The sequence below is a fragment of the Gossypium hirsutum genome, chromosome D10, assembly GCF_007990345.1.
Source record: "Gossypium hirsutum isolate 1008001.06 chromosome D10, Gossypium_hirsutum_v2.1, whole genome shotgun sequence".
Classification (NCBI taxonomy): domain Eukaryota; kingdom Viridiplantae; phylum Streptophyta; class Magnoliopsida; order Malvales; family Malvaceae; genus Gossypium; species Gossypium hirsutum.
Window position 1 is genome coordinate 35309890 of NC_053446.1, and position 21289 is coordinate 35331178.

The following is a 21289-nucleotide window of genomic DNA, read 5'->3' on the forward strand; positions in this document are numbered from 1 at the left end:
CATTATAGTGGTTACTATAAGGGTTATTTTGAGGCTTGGAATTATTACCCATATAATTGATTTGTTCGTTCACTGTGCTAGGAGCGAAGGGTAAACATTCTAGATTATTCATTCCTCCTCCATTCATATCGCATTGCATCACCGGATGTACCTGCGTATAAACATATAAACCATAATTTTTTTTTATTTATTGTTCTACCTGATTTAATAACATGGTGATTGCATCTAAGTTGAAAACACAGGCTGCTTTCATCGGCTTCATCCTCATGACTTGCCATTGATAGTTATTCAGTGTCATCTCCTTAATAAATTCATAAGTCGCTTCGGGTGTTTTATTATTCAGAGTTCCAGCGGCTGCTTTATCAATTAATTGGCTCATTGAAGGCTTCAAACAATTGTAGAAGATTTCAACTTGAAGCCATAAAGGTAACCCATGGTGAGGGCACCTTCTTAATAAATCCTTGTACCTCTCCCATGCATCATATAACATCTCTAAATCGATCTGTACAACGGAAGAGATATCGTTCCTTAACTTGGCTATCTTAGCCGGTGGGAAGTACTTTAGAAGGAACTTCTCAGTCATTTGAACCCATGTGGTAATGGAACCTTGTGGTAAAGAGTTCAACCACTGCTTAGCTTTGTTTCTCAAAGAGAAAGGGAATAACCATAAACGAATGGCTTCGTCAGTGACACCATTAATCTTGAAAGTATCACAAATTTCTAGGAAATTATCCAAATGAGTATTTGGATCTTCGTCTTGCAAACCATCGCACTGAACAAATTGTTGTATCATTTGAATAGTGTTCGGCTTTAGTTCAAAATTGTTTGCAGCAATGGTGGGTCACACAATGCTCGATTCAGCCCCAGTCAGAGTGGGCTTGGCATAATCGTACATAGTACGAGAAACAAGATCTGGATTTGCAGCAACTGCAAGAGGTAGCTGATTGTTTTGGTTATCACTCATCTCCTCAGTAATAATAATTTCTCTTGTTCGTCTACTATATTCTGTCTACTTTGCCTTGCTTCTCTACAGTTTCTGTGAGCAGTACTTTCAATTTCATTGTCAAATAACAATGGTCCTGGCTGGTTTCTTCTAGTCATAAACTAAAGGAACTTGCCAGAAGAAAATAGAAAAATTATTGGAATGTAAAAATTAAAATAAAAACAAAAACTTTAATAAAAATAAAATGGCTAAATTAATAAAAATAAAGTGTTCCTAATATTTTAGTCCCCAGCAATGGTGCAAAAAACTTGATTGTCACTAAACTAACTATAAATACGAAAAGGAAAGCGTACCTATCAAACAATAGTATAGCTATGGAGAGTAGAGAATATCATATCCACGAAGACTAAAAGTACTAGTAATTATCATCTTCTTATTATTTAGCCGACATATTGGAGTGGTTCTGTTTTAATCTAAAATTACTAAACTAATTTAACTAAGTACACAATAGAGAATGAAATAGGAAAATAATCGAAGGTAACCAATGAGATAGACAATACCCAAGAAAGAATCCACCTAGACTTCACCTATTATTATGAATTTGAATTAAAGGATTTACTCACTTGTTACTTGATCCGTAGAAATACCTAAATTATGTTAATATCTCTTTCGAAAGTAAGAACAATTGACTCTAGGTTGATTAATTGAAATATCGTTCTAATTAAAACCTCTATCGTTGCATTAACTCGACCTATGGATTCCCTTATTAGATTTGGCTCTTATCCAGTAGATTTATGTCATCCTATTTCTAGGATTGCATCAATTCCACTCAATTATGCTAGATCTACTCTTACATAGGGTCTTTTGCTCCACTAAATTAAGCACATTAAACATGAATTAATATCCCGGAAATATTAAAACAAGAAATAAACATACATAATTGAGAACAAGTATCAAGTATTTGTCGAGTAAAACATAAATGAAATAATAAGATTCATCTCCCATAGGTATTTAAGGGATTAGTTCATAATTCTGAATGAAAATATCTCAAAGTCAGAAAAACCACAAGGCATAAAGAAACTCAATAAAACTTCGAAAGAAATTAAAAGGAGATCTTCAATCTTGATGGAGATCTGCTTCTGAGTTGACTCTGATGGTGTTCTTCGAGTGTTTTCTTCGACCTTCTCTGATTGCCCCCTTATGTCTTCTTCTAATGGGTATTTATAGACTTTAGAATGCTTAGAAAGCCTAAAAATTTGGTTTTTTGTGTATTTGGGAAATAGGGTGCAAAATCGACACGGGCTAGCACATGAGTGTGTGTCCAGCCCGTGTGGCTCACATGGGCATGTGCCCATATCGTGTGGAAATGCCCAGGCCATGTGGATCTTGAAAACAACTCTATTTGTCCATTTTGGCTCGTTTTTCGCTCCATTCGCTCCCAAACGCTCTCCTAAGTATAGAAACATGAATTTAAAGGATTAGGAGCATGAAATTCACTAATTTGCATAATTAATCATCCAAGAACGCATTAAGAATGAGATTAAAATATGTTACTTTATAGCTTATCAAGATAATAGTTTGAGAGTTCTTTTTCTTAACAAAAGTCTATGATAACATTCTCCTCTCTGCTCACTTATGGACTTAAAACCTCCTGGTACCTTTTTGATGGAATATCATCATGGTCATTCTCATGTTGGCGCAGAACTGGGGTTTCTCCTTGGAGTTGACTTAACTCAAGCATTCGTAATCGTTGGTTTTCCTAGATCTCCAAATCTTCATAGACTCCTTCTTCGTAAATATATTCGTCATAATCAAAGTCTTCATCGGGCCATATATAATAAAATTCATCCATGACTTTGTGCTGACTAATTATTTGGTTAACAGCATCTAGGATTCCTAGAAACAAATGTTAGAAGTGTTAGTTAACAAAATAAATTGAAAGCCGTAACTATAACCTACAAATTTCTTAATTGTTCTTTTAAAATGAAAAAATTAAAATCAATCTAGTGACATTACCTCTCCGACAATGGCGACAACAATTTGACCGCCTCCAGACGTACTAATGTCTAGAGTATGAATACTGTAATAAAATATAGAAAGACAAGGTAGTATCCGCAAGTATACGGTTCGAGTTGTAACATAGTTTTACAACGAAGTAGGTGAGTATTCTGAGGATTGTACCCAACGGAGGCTAGTGCCAGATCAATTCTAACCTAAACACTAAAATATATTATTAATACTTTTAAATCAGTTATAGTATGAAAAATATGAAATAAAAGATTTTTGGGGTTTCATAGTAATAGTAATAAAAAAAATAACATTAAAAAAATTCAGGAGATGAAAAAGGGAGAATAAATCAAATCTGATTACGGGTGATTAGCTTGCTTCAGTAATCTCGATCAACTACCATTTCGGGTTTCTTGTCAATCAACTAGTCGCTACTCTAGCAGGATCTTCTGATCTTCCACTAACATAGCAAGTCAACAAGAACTACTTATCTTCCAACCTCATAGTTCAGACTGGTTTGGGGTTAAGGTGTTCACGGATGGGCAATACCAATTTTGGGTTAATTCCCACCTTGATAACTTTCTGGGGTTGTCAGGCTTAGGGTTTTTTTTCACATTTTTCCTTTCCCAAACAGCTGATCCATTGAGTAACCTTACAAACAGTTAACAGGTCATACCTCCACTCCCTAATCCCCCATAGAAGGATTAGTTCTTCATGGCTTCCATAGACAATAAATAATCGATGTAAAGGGAAAGCATGCTAATTAAACCGACAAGATAGAGTAAATAAAAGAGCTTGATTATATTGAAATTAAGCACAAATCCACAGAATTTGAATGCTTCCACAATTTAGGGCTCTTAAAATCAACAAGAACAACAGAAAGAAATCTAAAACCTAAGAACGAAAGAAAACTAAACTAAATTTTACAAAGAATTTAGGGTAAAAGGAATGGTGTTTATAACAGGTGACAAATGAGCCTATTTATAGCCTTCAGGTGGTCGTCGTCCTTAACCTTAGGTTAGTTGACATTTCTGAGGTTAAAGTTTGATTGTGTAGACCAAAATGCCCCTGCTTCGTGTGTTGTTTCTGTTACAGAGTTGGTGTCATGACACACTAGGACCTGTGTACTGACATAGCAATCAGTATACTCCTCTGCATCTATCTTCAATGCTATGTCGCAACACCCTCAGTCTGTGTCGCGACATCGAAGGCAGTCTTGAGTTTTCTCTATTTTTCTCTATCTGTTGCAACATCAAGTCATCCATATTGTGATATAGCAACCAATATGCATTTAGTACACCTTCTAATGGTCTCCTGCACACTCATAAAGTGCGTTAGCTCACCTTTAGGCCTTATTCGGCCCCTAAGGTCAATAAAAAACTCAATTTGCACATTTTATTAAATGTACATAAAATTGTGAAAACTTAAGTAAAACATAACAAAATTTCTTGTATTAAAGCTCTTTAAATGTGAAAACTAGTTTAATTTGCTACACTGAATTACGACAGATCATCGACCACTTTTACTCCCATAAACTCTAGAACACCGTAATTTCGTAGTTCTTTTATTGGGTCTTGTCTAGTTGTAGTTGTTGAAGTAGTTTGTGGTGCAGTTCTCTTTATTTTATAAAATATTTTTGCTAACTTATGGGATAATCCCTCATTACCTCAATCTTCTTTTCGAGGTTTCACAATTCTATTTTTTCGAGCAATGGCTAAATCTTCACTAGGCGCTTCATCCCCAATCATATTTTCGTTCTCAACAGAGTGACCACTATTATTCATGTCATCATTATCAACGTTTCTTGGTTACCCTAACATTTTCAACTATAAAAAAAATAATTTACTCATCAGCATCCAAATCCCGACTCAAATTTGACTCGTCAATGGCTTGTACCCCTAGACTCAATTCTGAGCTCGATTTAGTCCGAGAATCTGCTAAACCTATAGCTTTAATAACACTAAATGTAACACAACATACCTGGCCTGGTTGTCGAACCTAAGCCATAAAGTGCTACAAGCAAAATACAAAGCATTTGATTTTATTTCATAGTCCAAAATATTATTTCAATATCCATTAACCACATTCAATCATGCATACTATGCAATTAAATTAGTTTTGGGTTAATATCGAGCTTATGAAAGCTTAAAACCAACCTGGTAGCAAACATGGATCATTTTGAAACTAAAACAAAATGTTGTGAAAAATCTAAAAATGTTACATGGTCGTGTCCCCTAACCATATGGAAAGGTCGAGGCCCTGTGGGTGGATCACATGGCCGTGTGGGCAAACTGTGCAACAGACTGATGCCATGTGGTGTTGGAGTCACATGGTCGTGCGAACAACCATGTACCCGCATTAAGGCCATGTGGGTTAAAAGTGTAAATATTAAAAAATATGTCACACGACCGTGTCATTAGGCCGTGTAACAGACAGTGTCTATGTGCACTAAAATCGCCTAAAATCTTGTAGACCGCACGACCTTGTCATATGCGTGTGTAGGGCACACAACCGTGTTCCAGGTTGTGTCAACCTATAGGTACCTGCCAAAGCAAGACTTTTAAAACTAATTCACTTATACTACAAGCAACACTTTAAACCAAGTTCAACCAATTCAAAATGCATCAATATAACACCAAAACAATACTTATCTCAACCAACCTATGTGCCTAACGAATATGCCACAATTGGCACCTCAATCCAACAATTCAAACTCAAACATAGATTCATATTTCAACAAGTCCATTATGCCTTCCGAGGCACCATATAACAAGTAGCATAGCATACATGTTTTGACCATTTTTAGCACCATATAACCATGATTGAAAATTAAGCATATAAACAAGCACAAAGCTATATCAAAACCATTCAACCTAGCACTAACATATCATTATTTAACCACAATACCTTATCAATTTGTAAGCAAAACACCAACCAAATCAACAAGACAACATTGTCATCAATTACATATATAAGCATATATATACAAAGTTCTCAAAATGCCAACAAGATCAAAGTTAAGCATTGTTTAGCCAAAGACTCCAAAGGTACATGTCATGGCCCAAATTAAACTATCACCAATTCTTGAGTTCAGGATTATTGCTGGATGCTGATTCGATGACCAAAACGTAAAGTACCTAGCCAACACACGAAAAATAAAACCGTACGCTAAGTAAACTCAGTGGTATTTCTATAATCTGAACATTAAAACATAATAGAGTACATTCAAATGCATGAGTTAGAAGTAATGGATGATATGCAAATTACCATGTAAATTTCCACTATTTCATAGCTTATTTTAACCAATCTAACAAAAGTACTAATATGAAGCATTACACTACCATTTCATATTCATTGAATCATCAAACTTTAATATCTTTTTTCATCTTAATTTATAATAATCAATTTCTCAATTGCACAACATAATTTCATCAACTAATCATCAATTCACATATGCAACAGTATAACTCATTACAATTGAATTCAATTGCATAATTATAACAATATATCATATTTTCAAAACTATTCAATTTAATCCTTATCACAAAAAAACTAATTCAGATCGATTCAATTCAACTCATTCTATCATTTCAAGCTTACCTTATGTTATTACCATGCAACGCAGCTTGTAAATGCAACAATTGAAAATGTTTGGGTTATAGAAATACAAACTATAAATTCTGAGCTATTGGTCGATGACTTTATCTTTTCCTTTCCATTTTGAGGAATTCGGGTTGAAAATAGCTATGGATTAACATAAATACACCAAATCATCGATAAACAATCATTTTTACGTTCAGTTGTTAATTTATGAAACTTTTCCATTTTATTCATTTTAAACCAAAAAACCGAGACTAACATAGCATTTAAGTTTAACGTGCAACTTTATACTAATTTCACTCCAAGCTCAATCTGACTTCCTATTTCGCATTTCAACCATAAATTTTGAAATTTGTGCAATTTATTCCCTATTGCACAAAATCATCAATTGACTTTATAATTTAGTCCTTTTTCAATACTAAACTCAAAATCTATCAAATTGGTCCTTAAACTTCAACTATATAACACTAGTAACATCCTCAAAATTTAACAGTATCGAAAAATACAACATGGGTCAGCTAGCTTAAGCTCTCAGGATTTCGAAAACATAAAAATTACAAGAAAATGATTATTTTGAGCATACCAATTGAAGCTTGAAATCTTGGAACTGTAACACCCATAACTGCTTCCATCACCAGATTAGGGTTACAGAGTATTACCATACAATTTAGAACAAGCAATAACAAATAGCATCAAGTTTACCAAATTAATTAACAAATTTTCATAAATAATTAAGATCGAAGTAAAACATACTCTTATGGGTCTTAAATCGAGCCTTCAAGGCCCTAAAAATAGTTTAGGAACAATCAAGGACCAATTCGAAGCAAATCAGAAAATTCAGAGAAAAACTAAAAATTTTCAAAATAGGGGTCACACGACCGTGTGACATAACCCAAGCCATGTAGCATTTGAAATACCATCACATGGACTTGCGTGTCACAGGCCATGTGTCAGCCTGTCTAAAATCTGCACTTAACACGTTCATGGCACACGCCCGTGTCCCAGGCTGTGTATGCCCAAAAATGACCTAAAACTTACTCATTTCATATCTAAATGCTTTGGTACCTAAACCAACTTTCAACAAATGAGTATAAATCCTAAAAAAATGCATTTCAATGACACTCAAAGCATTACAAGACAATCAACCTAAAGCCTAACCAATGTGTCATCAATGACACCATAATTCAACACTTACACAATTCATTTCCTTAACTACATATACAAACTACAATCATGCTTCTAATAACCTATAATGAATCTCAAAATGTCATACTTAGCTCAAGCCAATATTATTATATCATATTCATCCATTATGCTTAAGCTTATAATTAAGCATGCATACCAAACAAAGTTGCTCAAACCACAACATCATATGTACACAACTATACAATATAAGTATATACAAACTATTATAGACCACAACCAAATTCCCCTATTACATGCCACATAAACAAAATTTAATTCAAAATCTACCAAAAGATCACTGAATAGTGTGAATTCTTCAAGTTGATCCGATCTCCCGATTCCCATAAAATGTGATTGTAACACCCCGAACCCGAGGCCGTCGCCGGAGTCGAACACGAGGTGTTAACAGACTTCAAACCACTTAAAAAAATTTCCCAGACAAGCTGCCAGTCTGCGTACTAGTCGTTTTAAAAATCATATCTTCAGTTCTGAAACTCGAAATCCAGTTCCGTAAATTTTCCCTGAAACTAGACTCATATGCCCATCTACATATTTTTTTCTAGAATTTTTGGTTGGGCCAATTAGTACAGTTTATTAGTCAAAGTCTCCCATGTTACAGGGATCGACTACACTGACCTTTGCGCATTACGACTTGGATATCTCCCTGCACAGAGCTTAAATACTGATGCCGTTTGTTTCTATAGAAACTAGACTCAGAGAGGGATCTATACATACATGGCATGACTCCTAATTATCTCTGGTTAATTTATAATGAATTTCCAAAGTTGGAACAGGGAATCCAGAAACCGTTCTGGCCCTGTCTCACGAGAACCTGAATATCTCTTAACATACTGTCCATATGATCATTTCGTTACTTTCCTATGAAAATAGATTCATCAAGGTTCGTTTACATAATTTATTCATTATTTAATTCCAATCCTACTATTTTTAGTGATTTTCCGAAATCTACATCACTGCTGCTGCCAGCATCTGCCTTTAAGGTAGATTTTACCTATTTCATAGTTTCCATGATTCAACTAGCCCTTTTAGCATAAATAGCACAAATTATGATAGTGATTAACCATTCCATACCAAATGATTATAACATTATGCTCAAACATATATAAGCCATTTTCGCATGGCTATATACATTAACCAAAATATTCTTCCGCCACTAGTCTATTTTATACATGCCATAAGATAATCCAAAACATAGCAGTACCAAACAGTGGATAGTGATAGTGTGACTAGTTGCTGACGATCCCCGAGCCTGTAGCTTCGCAATGAGATCTATAAAACAGAGGAAACAGAGTAAACGGAGTAAGCATTACAATGCTTAGTAAGTTTTAAGCAGTGTCAACAGATAACAATCAAATTATAACATAGTTGTTCGTATTTTTATTTCACTCTTCCTTCGGGCATACCATCCCTTTACTGAATATGCACATCTCATCATATACAATAGGCAGATAAACTTTCACATAAAAGTGAGCTCATGTGACATAGATATATCGTATGATTTCACATCACCTCTCACACTGATCCGATGTCACATAATCATAGGAATAGTCTCATAGATTGCTCTCGTATGCATCACATAACTACCTTATGATTTAGTGCAAATCAAGCTCACATATAAACTTGGAGTACATACCTGTTTAACCTTTCGCATTGAATATATTTATAAGCAATTCTTATTACGAAGTCTTACCCGGACATAATCTCCACACGAAGTTATCGGGTCTTACCCGGACAAAAATTCCCACACGTAGTCATCGGGTCTTTAGAGCTCAGATATAGTACGAGCACGAAGCTTACGGACATTAATCAGTGATAATATTCTCGCATAAAGCCTGCGGGGTTTTAACCCGGATATAGTACTGACACAAATGCCCTTCGGGACTTATCACATTTATGCACTTTCACATCCATCACGTTGGCCACTCGGCCCCGTCACATATATACACTTTCACATTCATCACATCGGCCATTAGGCCTTATCACATATATACACTTTCACATTCATCACATCGGCCATTAGGCCTTATTACATATATACACTTTCACATTCATCACATCGGCCATTAGGCCTTATCACATATATACACTTTCACATTCATCACATCGGCCATTAGGCCTTATCACATATATACACTTTCACATTCATCACATCGGCCATTAGGCCTTATCACATATATACACTTTCACATTCATCACATCGGCTATTAGGCCTTATCACACATATACACTTTCACATTCATCACATCGGCTATTAGGCCTTATCACACATATACACTTTCACATTCATCACATCGGCCATTAGGCCTTATCACATATATATACACTTTCACATTCATCACATCGGCCATTAGGCCTTACTATCATTTCATATTCGAATACTCATAAACTTACAATATCACGATTTAGAATTCAAGTATGGGTTTAATCAATAGCTTATGAGCAACTAAAACAAGTTTATCAAGGTTCACAACATAATCTCAAATTCAGCACAAGCTGTTTTCCCTGAGCAATAGTCACTAAATTATTTATAACTGGAGCTACAAAACTCCAAATCACTTTCCGTTAATTTTTCCTGAATATAGACTCGTATATCTTCCATCCATAAAATTTTCAGAATTTTAGGTTTGGCCAATCAATACCAGATTTTTCTTAAAGTTTCCCCTGTTTCACTGTTTGACTAATCTGACCACTCTTCACTACGAATCAAATTTCTCATTTTACTGAATTCAAAATGTGTTGTATTTGATTTAATTTGAAACTAGACTCATTAAGGAGTCTAAGCATATAAATTTTATCTTATAACCATTTTTGTACAATTTATAATGATTTTCTAAAAACAGAACAGAGGATTTCAGTGTCATTCTGCGCTGTCTCACACAACTTTAAGTATCTCATTATCAGAAATTCCTTTGCTTACACGGTTTCTTTTATAAGAAACTAGACTCATTAAGCTTTAATTTCATGTCTCATACAGCCTCTAATTCAAATCCATAAATTTTTGGTGATTTTCTAAAGTCATGTTACTGCTGCTGTCCTAAGCAGACTATTTCAAATTACCCTTGAATTCCCAAGCTCAAACACTTAAGAACTTACCATTTGAGCTTAGAACATATCATGGCCACATCATATCTTATTAAATCAACTCATCATGTCCTATTATAATTGAATTTACTCAACGTTTAATCACTTAAAACTTACCTCGGATGTGGTCGAACAATTTCGGCGGCTATTCGATCACTTTTTCCTTTCCCTTATCCAACTGTGGTCCTCTAAGCTCTTGAGCTAATTCAAACAAATTTAACTTATTAAAGTCTCATTATGCTAGCTTATGGCCGAATATGGCAAGGAGTTTGATTGGTCATATGGCCACCTTCTAGCTCAACTACACAATGGTCATATGCATTTTTAATCACATCAAGCAATTTAATACAATTCATTCGACCATCAAAAGAAAACCTCAAGGTACTTAGCCCATATATACTTTAGGCATTAGAGTCACATATATATATGGAATCATGAATCAAACTCAACATTTTAGCTAATATTCCCCCTTGGCCGAATTTTCTAAGCCAAGACAAAAGCATCGATATGCTTGCCTCTAACCGAATACATGCAACACCAATCTTCTTCCTATGGCCGAATATGCATGTCTATGTTCAGGCCGATTATATACTTAATACCACACATAAATGGCATACATTTTACTAACTAATGCATTACATATTATTTAACCATGTATATCACCAATCAATTTCATCACAATTTCACTTAAGCCTACTCTCAATACAATACATCGTGCTCAAATCATTATTCAAGTTCAAATTTGGCCAGCACACATATACATACTAGCAACTATGTATTAACATTGCATTTCATACTATAACCGAATGTATAGCTCATCGAAATATATTTATTCATGTTCCCTTAACACATATTGGTCAACTAGATCATGCATTATTCTTTGGCACATTTGGTCATTAAAGCAATCACCTATTTAACTTTCAAGCATTTTTATACTAACATTTCTCCCAAGGCCGAATTTATATACAACCTTTAGTACTCATTTAAAGTTTATATTTTAAGTAATTAATATACACAATATTAACCAAATATCCATTTACTAAGTATTTTAACAAATTTTCCTTCAACTATCCACACATTCGGCAATCACATAATCAAACACTAAACCTTAACTTCCAAGCCAAAACAACTAGCAAATTCAACACATCCAACATAAATTTTCATGCTAATGACATCAAAACAACTACTAAGAATTTCAAGCTCCTTGGCCGAATTTCAATCTTCCAAAATAACAAAAATTTGAGCCATGAAATAGGTAGAATTCAAACTAACCATTCAATTTATGCATGAATTTCCAAGAGTAGCATTGTACATACCTTGATCTAGCAATCTCCTTAGCTGAAAATTTTAACAACAAAAGGAAATTTCTTCTCCACCCTTTCCTAGCTACGGCAATGGAGGAATAAACCAACTTTGGTTTCTCCTCCCACTAACACATTATTTTTATTACCCATACTCTTTTATTCATCTTTAATTCATCTAATACATTTTTTTATTACATATTTCTCACCACTAATAAATATAATAATATTAACCCATGCATATAATGCCCATACTTATAAGCTTGGCCGGCCACTAGCATTAAAAGTGGCAAATTGGCATGCAAACCCACTTATTTGCATCATTCAATAATTAATCACTTAAAATAAGCCACACATATATTCAAAGCTTCTCACATAAGTCCTTTTTATTTAGAAACACATTCAAATTGACAAAAATCAAAGCATTCAAATTTCACACATGCATGATCACATATTTTAGACATAAAATATTATATTCAATTATTTCTGCAACTCGGTTTAGCGGTCCCGAAACCACTTCCCGACTAGGGTCAAATTAGGGGTGTCACAGTGATCTACAAAGAAAAGACAATGACACAAGTAAGCTTTCATAAAGCTTAGTAAGTTCGTCAATTAAACAATAAAACTTACTTAATTAAATATAATAATTCAAATAATAAGATAAATTAACAGAGTTCCTGTCAACAAGGTTATTACCAGAACTCCTGTCAACCACAGCTCACAATAGGTGAGTAATGCTCAAACATTAGTTCAAATCAATTTTCCACATTTCAATACATTCACATTTCTTACTATCACAATGCATAATCTCTTTAACATAGAATGATAATACAACATTTACCACCTTTACACATATATACTATTACAAACTACTTACCGTTACGCACGTCGCATTTAGATATTCATGTATTTCCATCCGACGCATACTGGAAAAATGATTGAAATCCTGGCACATGATTCATATTATGCCATAGTCCAAATATAGTCTTACGTGTGCATATCCATGACCCTTCCATGGTCTTACGTTCATAGTGCCATAACCGGGTTAGGGTCTTATCATCAAGATGCCATAGCCCAGCTATGGTCTTATCATCAGGATGCCATTGGCTAGCTATGGCCTTACGTATATACACTGTCATGGTCTAACCATGGTCTTATGTCTAAATAGTTTCCATAGCCTTGCTACGATCTTAAGTACAAATACAGCCTGTCTCCATTGATATAAGGAATTATCATTTTTGTAACTTTTTACAATTCCAGTTCTACCAACAAATCAATTTAATATTAGTAATTTTATATAATTTAAGCTCTAACATTCATAAACAATTAGAAATATAATTGAGTTCATATTAAATGAACTTATCTGATAAAAAATGAGGTCAAAATCAAGACAACGATCAATCTGTTACTTTAGCCTTTACGTGATTCGAGCCTGATCGATTTATTTCTTGATCTAAAATAATAATTCTATTTAATGATCAACTTCCAGCAACATAATTAACTAATTATATGCAATTAAGTCCTTTTGTACATTTTTACAAATTTCCCCAACATTTTGCCTTTTATGGAATTTAGTTCCTAAGTCCAAACTTGCAATTTAACTGTTTTCAACCAAATTCAAGCTTAGCCGAATTGTTTGAGAACCTATTACGGTCATATTTACTTTTATTTCACATCAATTCCTCGCAATTTTATCACTTTAACATTTTATTCCTAAAACATTAAAATTACCAAAAATTATTTTACAAAATAGTCCTATTTAACAACCAAGCTTAATAACTTACCATAAAACTTCAAGAATATCCAAAACTCATGAATGGCATAATCCATAATCTTTAACCGTTTTGAAAACAGAGATATGGGTTAGCTGGACCTAGTTGCAACGATCTCAAAAACATAAAAATTACAAGAAACCGGTTAAAATTGACATGCAAAATTGGAGGACAAGATTGCCCGAAGCTTCCCAAACCTTAACAATGGTGTTTCGGCCTTTTTTTCCAGAAGATTCACGAAGATGATGTATTTTAACCTTTATTATCTTTTATTTATTTAGTTAATTTTGTAATTTACTAATTTAACCTTTCAATCTAACTTATAAAATGACTAATTCATGTCTATAAGTGTCCAATATTTATGAATATGGTATAATTACCATCTAAGGAAGGTTTAATTACCCAATTGGTCCTTTAATTATTTTAAATTTTTAACTAAACAAATTTAATTTCAATTTAATCCTAAATTAATAAGGACTTAATAGGCAAATAGCCCAAAGGCTAGTTGATTAACCATATCAACCACCACTTGGACTTTTGACCATGGTTTAATCACCATTTTGGCCCCTTTACAATTTTAAATCTATAGCAATTAACTTTTACCTCTTTTACAATTTAATCCTTTTACCTTAATTAAGCAACCAATCGTCAAAATTATCGGACCAAACCTCAATTCACATATAATACAACTCTATAAATATTTACTAAAATATTTATGGCCTTAAATTACAAAAATGGGGTCCTAATACCTCATTTACAAAAACCACTTGACCTTTGGACTAAACCACTTATACTAACCATTAATTTAATTAATTAAAATTAATCAACTCAAAATTCAATATAAAAATTATTATTGACTTGTATAACTAACTTTATGAACTTATTCGTTAGATTTGTGATTCTGAAACTACTGTTTCTGAAACCATTGAAAAATAGGTTGTTATAGGAATCCTAAACCATTCGTCTCATTTTCTCCCTAATTTGTTTAGAAGCTTTGAAGATGAAAAGAGAAAGAATACTTTCTCTTTCATTCCACCAAGCCTTTATCTTTTCTTTAATTTAATACATTTTCATTTTATAATTTTTAATTACTTAAGTTTTATAATATAAACATACATACATACTTCCTTAGCTGGCCATATATATATTTTAGGTATAAATAATTTTTAATCCCTCTACATTAAGTTCTAATTATAAATTCCTAACAATTCACACTTTTATCACTTATGGGATTTAGTCCCTAAACCTTAATCAAGCAATAATTCAATAAAATCACTCAACTGAAATTAAGTTCACTTATTATATAATTCCATAAATATTTACGGTCCTGATTTACAGAAACGGGGTTCGAAAACCACTCTTTCTAACCCACTGACTTTTGGGTCGTTACAACTTTCTACTAAACGACCTTCTCTGTTATTCTTGAACCATAAATTACCTCGAGTGTGGGCTTGAGTAACACAAATCGAATCACAGATTAAAAGCTTTAATTTAACTTTCAGGGTGTAAGCGTAGACTTACTAGAAAGGATAAAACTTATAGGGTCTAAATGGATTTACAAGAAGAAAAGAAATGTGGAATGAAAAGTTGAAACTTATAAGGTAAGACTTGTGGCAAAAGAGTATACTAAAAAAAAGGTATAGATTATGAGGAAATCTTCTCTTCAATTGCCATTCTCAAGTTGATCCATATACTATTATCCATTACGGCGGCTCTGAATTACGAGATCTAACATGGAAGTCAAGACAATGTTCTTGAACGTCTATCTTGAAGAAATCATCTACATTATGAAACTTATTGGATATATAACTAAAGGAAACGAGTATAAAATTTGCAAACTACTTAGATCCATATATGCACTTAAGCAAACATACTGATCATGGAAACAAAGATTTAATCAAGTGATCAAAGGTTGATGAACTTTGTGTTTATGAATATGCTACGGATGGAAAGGTGGTTTGTCTTGTTCTATATGTCAGTGACATTCTACTCATTGGGAATGATGTAGGGACATTCTCATCGGTTAAACTATGGTTAACCCTACCAAGAAAGTTAACATGTCCTTCAGATTTGTATGCTTTGTACTCCGAGGGCCACCCAATTCCCAACTTTCTTTAAATTTGACCTACAATGTCACAATCCTACACCATATGGAAGGCATTTTTAGTTATGTCTTAATAGCGTGGGTATTTAAGATAAAAAACAATATGTTTAATACATAAATTGTGCTTAGTAATAACATAGTTATGTATAAATTTCTAAATAGTAATGTGTATTTTTGCCAGTACTATAATATTCCATATTATTTTATAAAGGGTGTTGAGTGTATCTTATAAAATACGATAAACATTTCTCATAGTAGATGAATTTTCCTTTAAGTAAGAATTTCTACCCATTGCATACTATATATTTGTCGGTGTGTTCTGTGCTCCATACCAATTGATCTTCTTAAGGTCATGTTTGGTAAAGTGAAAAGAAAATTGGAAACATGGAAAATATAATTTTTCTTTCCATATGTGTTTGGTAGGAGAGATAGAAAAATTGAAAAAAAAATAATTTTCTTCCATCCATTGATTGGTAGAGTTGAAAAATGAGAAGAAAAAAAAATGAATCTTCTTAAAAAAACATAATTTTAAACTAACATATTTTCCTCTCTCATTTTCTCTCCTTTCAACAGTCCAGTTTAGAACAATTGGCTTTTTATATGTTAGGGCGAAAATTATATCTCTTCTATTTTCATTCTTCTCATTTTTTTTCCCTATCAACTATCCTCCAATTTTTATTTGTACTCCCTCTTTCTATACTTCCACTTTCCTTGCAATGGAAATGTCAATAATGCTAATAATTTACTGTTATTTATTAATGCATTCCCATATTTGTGTCCATGTTATATTTCTCATCTTGTTTTTAATATTTTACTACATTTTTCTCATAGCATATCTGAATTCCTTTCAAATTATTATTTTGACTTCGACGCTAAAAAAGCCTCGTTATATTAATTTCATTTGGCTCTAGCGATTGCAGACAAAGATAAGGGATGATTTCAATGCCGCCTTGAGTGATAATTGAGATGCTTGGTTTTTATGTGGATGAGGAAGGTTTTATATTTTAATATTATAAAATATTTTTATTTCCTGCATTGTTCGTTAATAATGACAACTTTATTTAATATTTCCAAAATGCAAATTATCTTCTTTTTACTTTATAATTATCTTCAGGGTTGAAGGACTAAACTATGATGACCTTAGTAGTTCTCCGTATCAAATTATCCAGCTTATCCAAGTATGAGTAACCTTGTCGTTGGCTTTGGCTCATGTGAGTAATCACCATTCATCACCGAATCTTAATTGAACCTTGTCGTGATTTGAATTAAATTTATATATACTAAAAACATTGTAATCCGAACTATAAACCTCTATACTAATTAGATTATGCCTATATAACAATGTCAGCTTAAATAAGTTGTTTTATCAATCATAATTATGAGAGCAATTTGGAAGGTTTGTGGCAATATTTTTTAGTTTAAAAGTATACAAATAATATATATTCCAATAATTATAAATAGAATTAAGTAGATATAAAACTCAAAACTAGAAAATGAGATATACCTGGTCTGAGGATAGAATAAATACAGACGAAACATAAACATAACGACACCTTCCGGAATAATTATAAGAGAAAACATATATAGGCTTAGTGAGGCAGTGTTATAAGAACAATGGAAACGGTTGCTTTGGTAAGCTCATACGATAAAGAAGATATGGCTTCCATAAAAGTTCTTCATAGCTGCACCATTCTTACACACCGTATCATCACCAACAGGCTTCACATTCTCTTCCACTTCACAGTCACACTGTTGTTGCTGTACTACCGGATATCACATTTCTTCAATGGAAATAGCTTGCCAGCTTTATCATGGGCTCTCATCACTATTTCTGAAATCATTTTCACTTTCATTTGGTGCCTCACTCAGGCCTTTCGTTGGCGGCCTCTGTCGCGTACTGTCTCGATCGATGAAATTCCTGCTAACATGAATTTGGAGGGGCTTGATGTGTTTGTTTGCACTGCTGATCCGCGAAAGGAGCCGACCATGGAGGTTATGAACACTATTATATCGGCCTTAGCACTCGATTATCCGCCAGGGAAGTTAGCGGTGTATCTTTCCGATGACGGGGGATCTTATATTACCTTGTATGCTCTAAAGGAAGCTTTTGCATTTAGTAAACGTTGGCTTCCATTTTGTATGAAGTATAGAATCAAAACTAGGTGCCCAGAGGCTTTTTTCTCTTTAGCCAAGTATGAAGAACTTTCAATTACTGATGAATTTAGTGCCAAGAAAGATGAACTTGAAGTAAGTTGATTAACTGGTTGAACTAAAACAGTTATTGTTTTTATTTTATTTGAGAGAGTCCTTTGAATAATTTCTTATATGTAACTCCATGATCATTTCTGCAGATGAAGTACAATTTGTTTAAGAGAAATGTGGAGAAAATTTGTGAAGATGCAAGCAATTATGTTGTATTTGACAGGCCTGCTCATGCTGAGGTATGCAATCGATATATCCAGTTCGGTTTTCACGTTTGTTTGATTAGTAGATCAAGCCTGAGAGCATCAGTGAAACTACTAATGTTCTTGATTATGGCTATCCTGTTGCAGATCATACATGGAGACACCTATATGGATGATAACGAGAACGATGAAGAAAGTACTAAGATGCCTCTCCTTGTATATGTCTCACGCGAAAGACGACCTTCTAAACCTCATCGTTTCAAAGCCGGCGCTCTCAACGCCCTTGTAAGTTATTGATGCTTTGTACTTCTTGCACTATACAATACTTGAACTTGATTGCTAATATACCAATATTATTGCTAGCTTCGAGTTTCGGAGAAGTTTAGTAATGGCCCTTACCTCTTAGTATTGGACTGTGACATGTACTGCAATGACCCTACTTCTGCTAGACAAGCGATGTGCTTTCATCTTGATCCTCAGATGTCCCCATCTCTAGCTTTCGTTCAATTCCCGCAAATGTTCTACAATATTAGCAAGAATGACATATACGATAACCAAGCCCGATCGGCTTACAGGGTAAATTCTTTCACTGTTTTAAATCAAATATAGCAATAGTTAGTAGTTAATAGGAAGTTGCAAACAGTTTTTAATGCTCTCTGAAATCAGATAAAATGGCAAGGAATGGATGGAATTCGAGGGCCATCTCTTTCGGATACCAGCTTCTACCTAAAGAGGAAGGCATTATATGGAAGTCCTAATTGTGAAGGTACGCAGCGGTTTCTTTATTCAAGTTCACAAACATGAGTACATACTAAAATTTTACTGTTAATGCTAGACAAGCATCCCTCTGAGGCTCAAAGGACTTCTGGTGAGTTGATGAAGTTTAGCAGTGAAGAAGAAATTGCCATCTTAAAAGAGGCCAAGCTTTTGGCCTCGTGTAACTACGAAAGAAACACAAAATGGGGTGAAGAGGCAAGTATATACCCTCCATTAATATAAAGTTTCTTTGTAGAGCTTGGTTTTTAGGTACCAAATAAATGAATATATGATGGTGAAAGAAATGACTGTTCGGTATACAGATAGGATTCTCCTATGAAAGCCTGTTGGAGAGCACATTTACAGGTTACCTGCTGCACTGCAGAGGGTGGACTTCAGTGTATTTTTGTCCGACCAGGCCATGTTTCTTGGGTTGCACCACTATTGATATGAAGGATGCCTTGGTTCAACTTGTGAAATGGAGCTCTGATTTGTTGCAAATCGGTCTGTCAAGGTTCAGTCCTCTCTCGTACGGTGTCTCGAGGATGTCAATCCTACAAAGCATGTGTTACGGATATTTCATTTACCAACCCCTGTATGCCATTGCATTCCTCATATATGGCATAATTCCTCAATTATGCTTCCTGAATGGCATTCCCTTGTACCCCAAGGTAAACTCAAAAATGAAAAACCTTTAAGTTTTCGTTAGTATGAATTGCCATAATGAGTTTTAACATGTACTCTTGGTCTTAATCTCAGGTTTTAAGCCCGTGGTTTGTGGTTTTTTCGACAGTTTATCTATCCGCAATAGGACAGCAACTGCATGAGGTCTTATCTGATGGAGGCACAACATTGACATGGTGGAATGAACAGAGAATTTGGGTGATAAAGTCAGTTTCAGGTAGCTGTTTTGGATGCTTAGACGTATTCATGAAATGGTCGGGAATAAAGAAAACAACTTTCAGGTTAACAAATAAAGCAGTGGACAAAGACAAACTGGAAAAATATGAAAAGGGTGAATTTGATTTCCAAGGGGCAACAATGTTCATGATTCCTTTGTCAGCTCTGGCTATTTTGAATATGGCGTGTTTCATTGGTGGATTAGGAGGAATTATCTTAAGAAGAAATTATGAAGAGATGTTTGGGCAGATTTTTCTCTCCTTATTTATCATGGCTCTTAGCTATCCCATGATTCAAGGTTTATTGAAAAGGAGCAAAAAGGAGAAGCAGTAAACGACTTCGGCAACCAACAGCAGATTTTAAAGTAAATATGCAATGAATTTCAAGGAGTTATGCTATATATATCTTCTTCTTTTGTTTTTTTCCTATTTATGGCTTGAATGCTTAAATCACTTGAGATATTACCCATTTAAATTATGCCAAATCTTTAATTTCATGAATTTATCCAACATGTATGCCATATGAATTAATATTCATTAGTTTATAATCTATGTACACTTGGTTATGAAGTAAATATGTGGAGCAGAATTTGGTTGCACGGTGGAAAAATATTTGGTTTAATTCAAAAATTAATCTATCAACTTTAAAAAAATTGAAATCTTAGTTTTGCCATTTTAATTAATAACAATATGATCATTCTGCTTTTACCAAAACTGAAAAATTTGTCCCTAAACTATTAAGTTTTGGTGATTGGCTTAAATGAAAAAATGCCCCTAAAGCTACAGCCTTTTTTGCATTTAAGTATTATTATTTTTAAATGGTACCTAAACTATTATTCCATTATTATTTTTAGTTCAACCATTAACTAATATTAAAAAGATTTTCAAAATTAATCAGATTATAACATGTATTATTTTTAATTAAATAAAAAATAAAAAATATTATATCTTTCCCTCCCCTTCCTCATCCATCTTCCTTATCTCCATCTTCTCAGGAAAAAAATCAGTAAATGTTTATTGCTAACCTCTGCCTACTGTATGACTATTAAAGTAGACGAAGATGAGAAAAGATAAGGCTTTTTTTGGTAAAAAATAAATAATGACGAACAGTGGTTAACGCTGAATTTGACCCCTTAAACATTGAACCTATAAACTCTTAATTAAAATGAAAAATTAGTGAATTGAAATTAAATGTTGTTGATGCAATGAAGATGC

General features: G+C 33.7%; 2 protein-coding genes and 1 non-coding gene across 3 annotated transcripts; all 3 read left to right on the forward strand.

The window, feature by feature from the left end:
* The first annotated feature begins 428 nt into the window (after positions 1 to 428).
* LOC121222796 (small nucleolar RNA R71) lies at positions 429 to 535 on the forward strand. The gene has a single exon (XR_005920167.1). It is a non-coding gene; the product is annotated as a small nucleolar RNA R71 (small nucleolar RNA).
* A 17065-nt stretch (positions 536 to 17600) lies between these two features.
* LOC107916051 (cellulose synthase-like protein G3) lies at positions 17601 to 19179 on the forward strand. The gene is made up of 4 exons (XM_041101971.1): positions 17601 to 18261; positions 18366 to 18455; positions 18567 to 18704; positions 18783 to 19179. The coding sequence occupies exons 1-4, from the start codon at positions 17629 to 17631 to the stop codon at positions 19026 to 19028; spliced, it is 1107 nt and encodes a 368-aa protein (XP_040957905.1). The 5' UTR covers positions 17601 to 17628; the 3' UTR covers positions 19029 to 19179.
* On the forward strand, positions 19101 to 20695 carry LOC107915502 (cellulose synthase-like protein G2). The gene is made up of 4 exons (XM_016844654.2): positions 19101 to 19185; positions 19255 to 19391; positions 19499 to 19846; positions 19935 to 20695. Exons 1-4 carry the CDS (start codon positions 19101 to 19103, stop codon positions 20406 to 20408), a joined length of 1044 nt encoding a protein of 347 aa, XP_016700143.1. The 3' UTR covers positions 20409 to 20695.
* Positions 20696 to 21289: the final 594 nt, after the last annotated feature.

Excerpts from the sequence above, each read along its gene's own strand:
- LOC107916051 (XM_041101971.1), top strand. The coding sequence starts at position 17,629 with ATGGAAACGGTTGCTTTGGTAAGCTCATACGATAAAGAAGATATGGCT. Across the intron at positions 18,456-18,566 it reads ACAGGCCTGCTCATGCTGAG|ATCATACATGGAGACACCTA; the intron begins GTATGCAATCGA and ends ATCCTGTTGCAG. Across the intron at positions 18,705-18,782 it reads CCGGCGCTCTCAACGCCCTT|CTTCGAGTTTCGGAGAAGTT; the intron begins GTAAGTTATTGA and ends TATTATTGCTAG.
- LOC107915502 (XM_016844654.2), top strand. The coding sequence starts at position 19,101 with ATGGATGGAATTCGAGGGCCATCTCTTTCGGATACCAGCTTCTACCTA. Across the intron at positions 19,186-19,254 it reads TGGAAGTCCTAATTGTGAAG|ACAAGCATCCCTCTGAGGCT; the intron begins GTACGCAGCGGT and ends TGTTAATGCTAG. Across the intron at positions 19,847-19,934 it reads GCATTCCCTTGTACCCCAAG|GTTTTAAGCCCGTGGTTTGT; the intron begins GTAAACTCAAAA and ends TCTTAATCTCAG.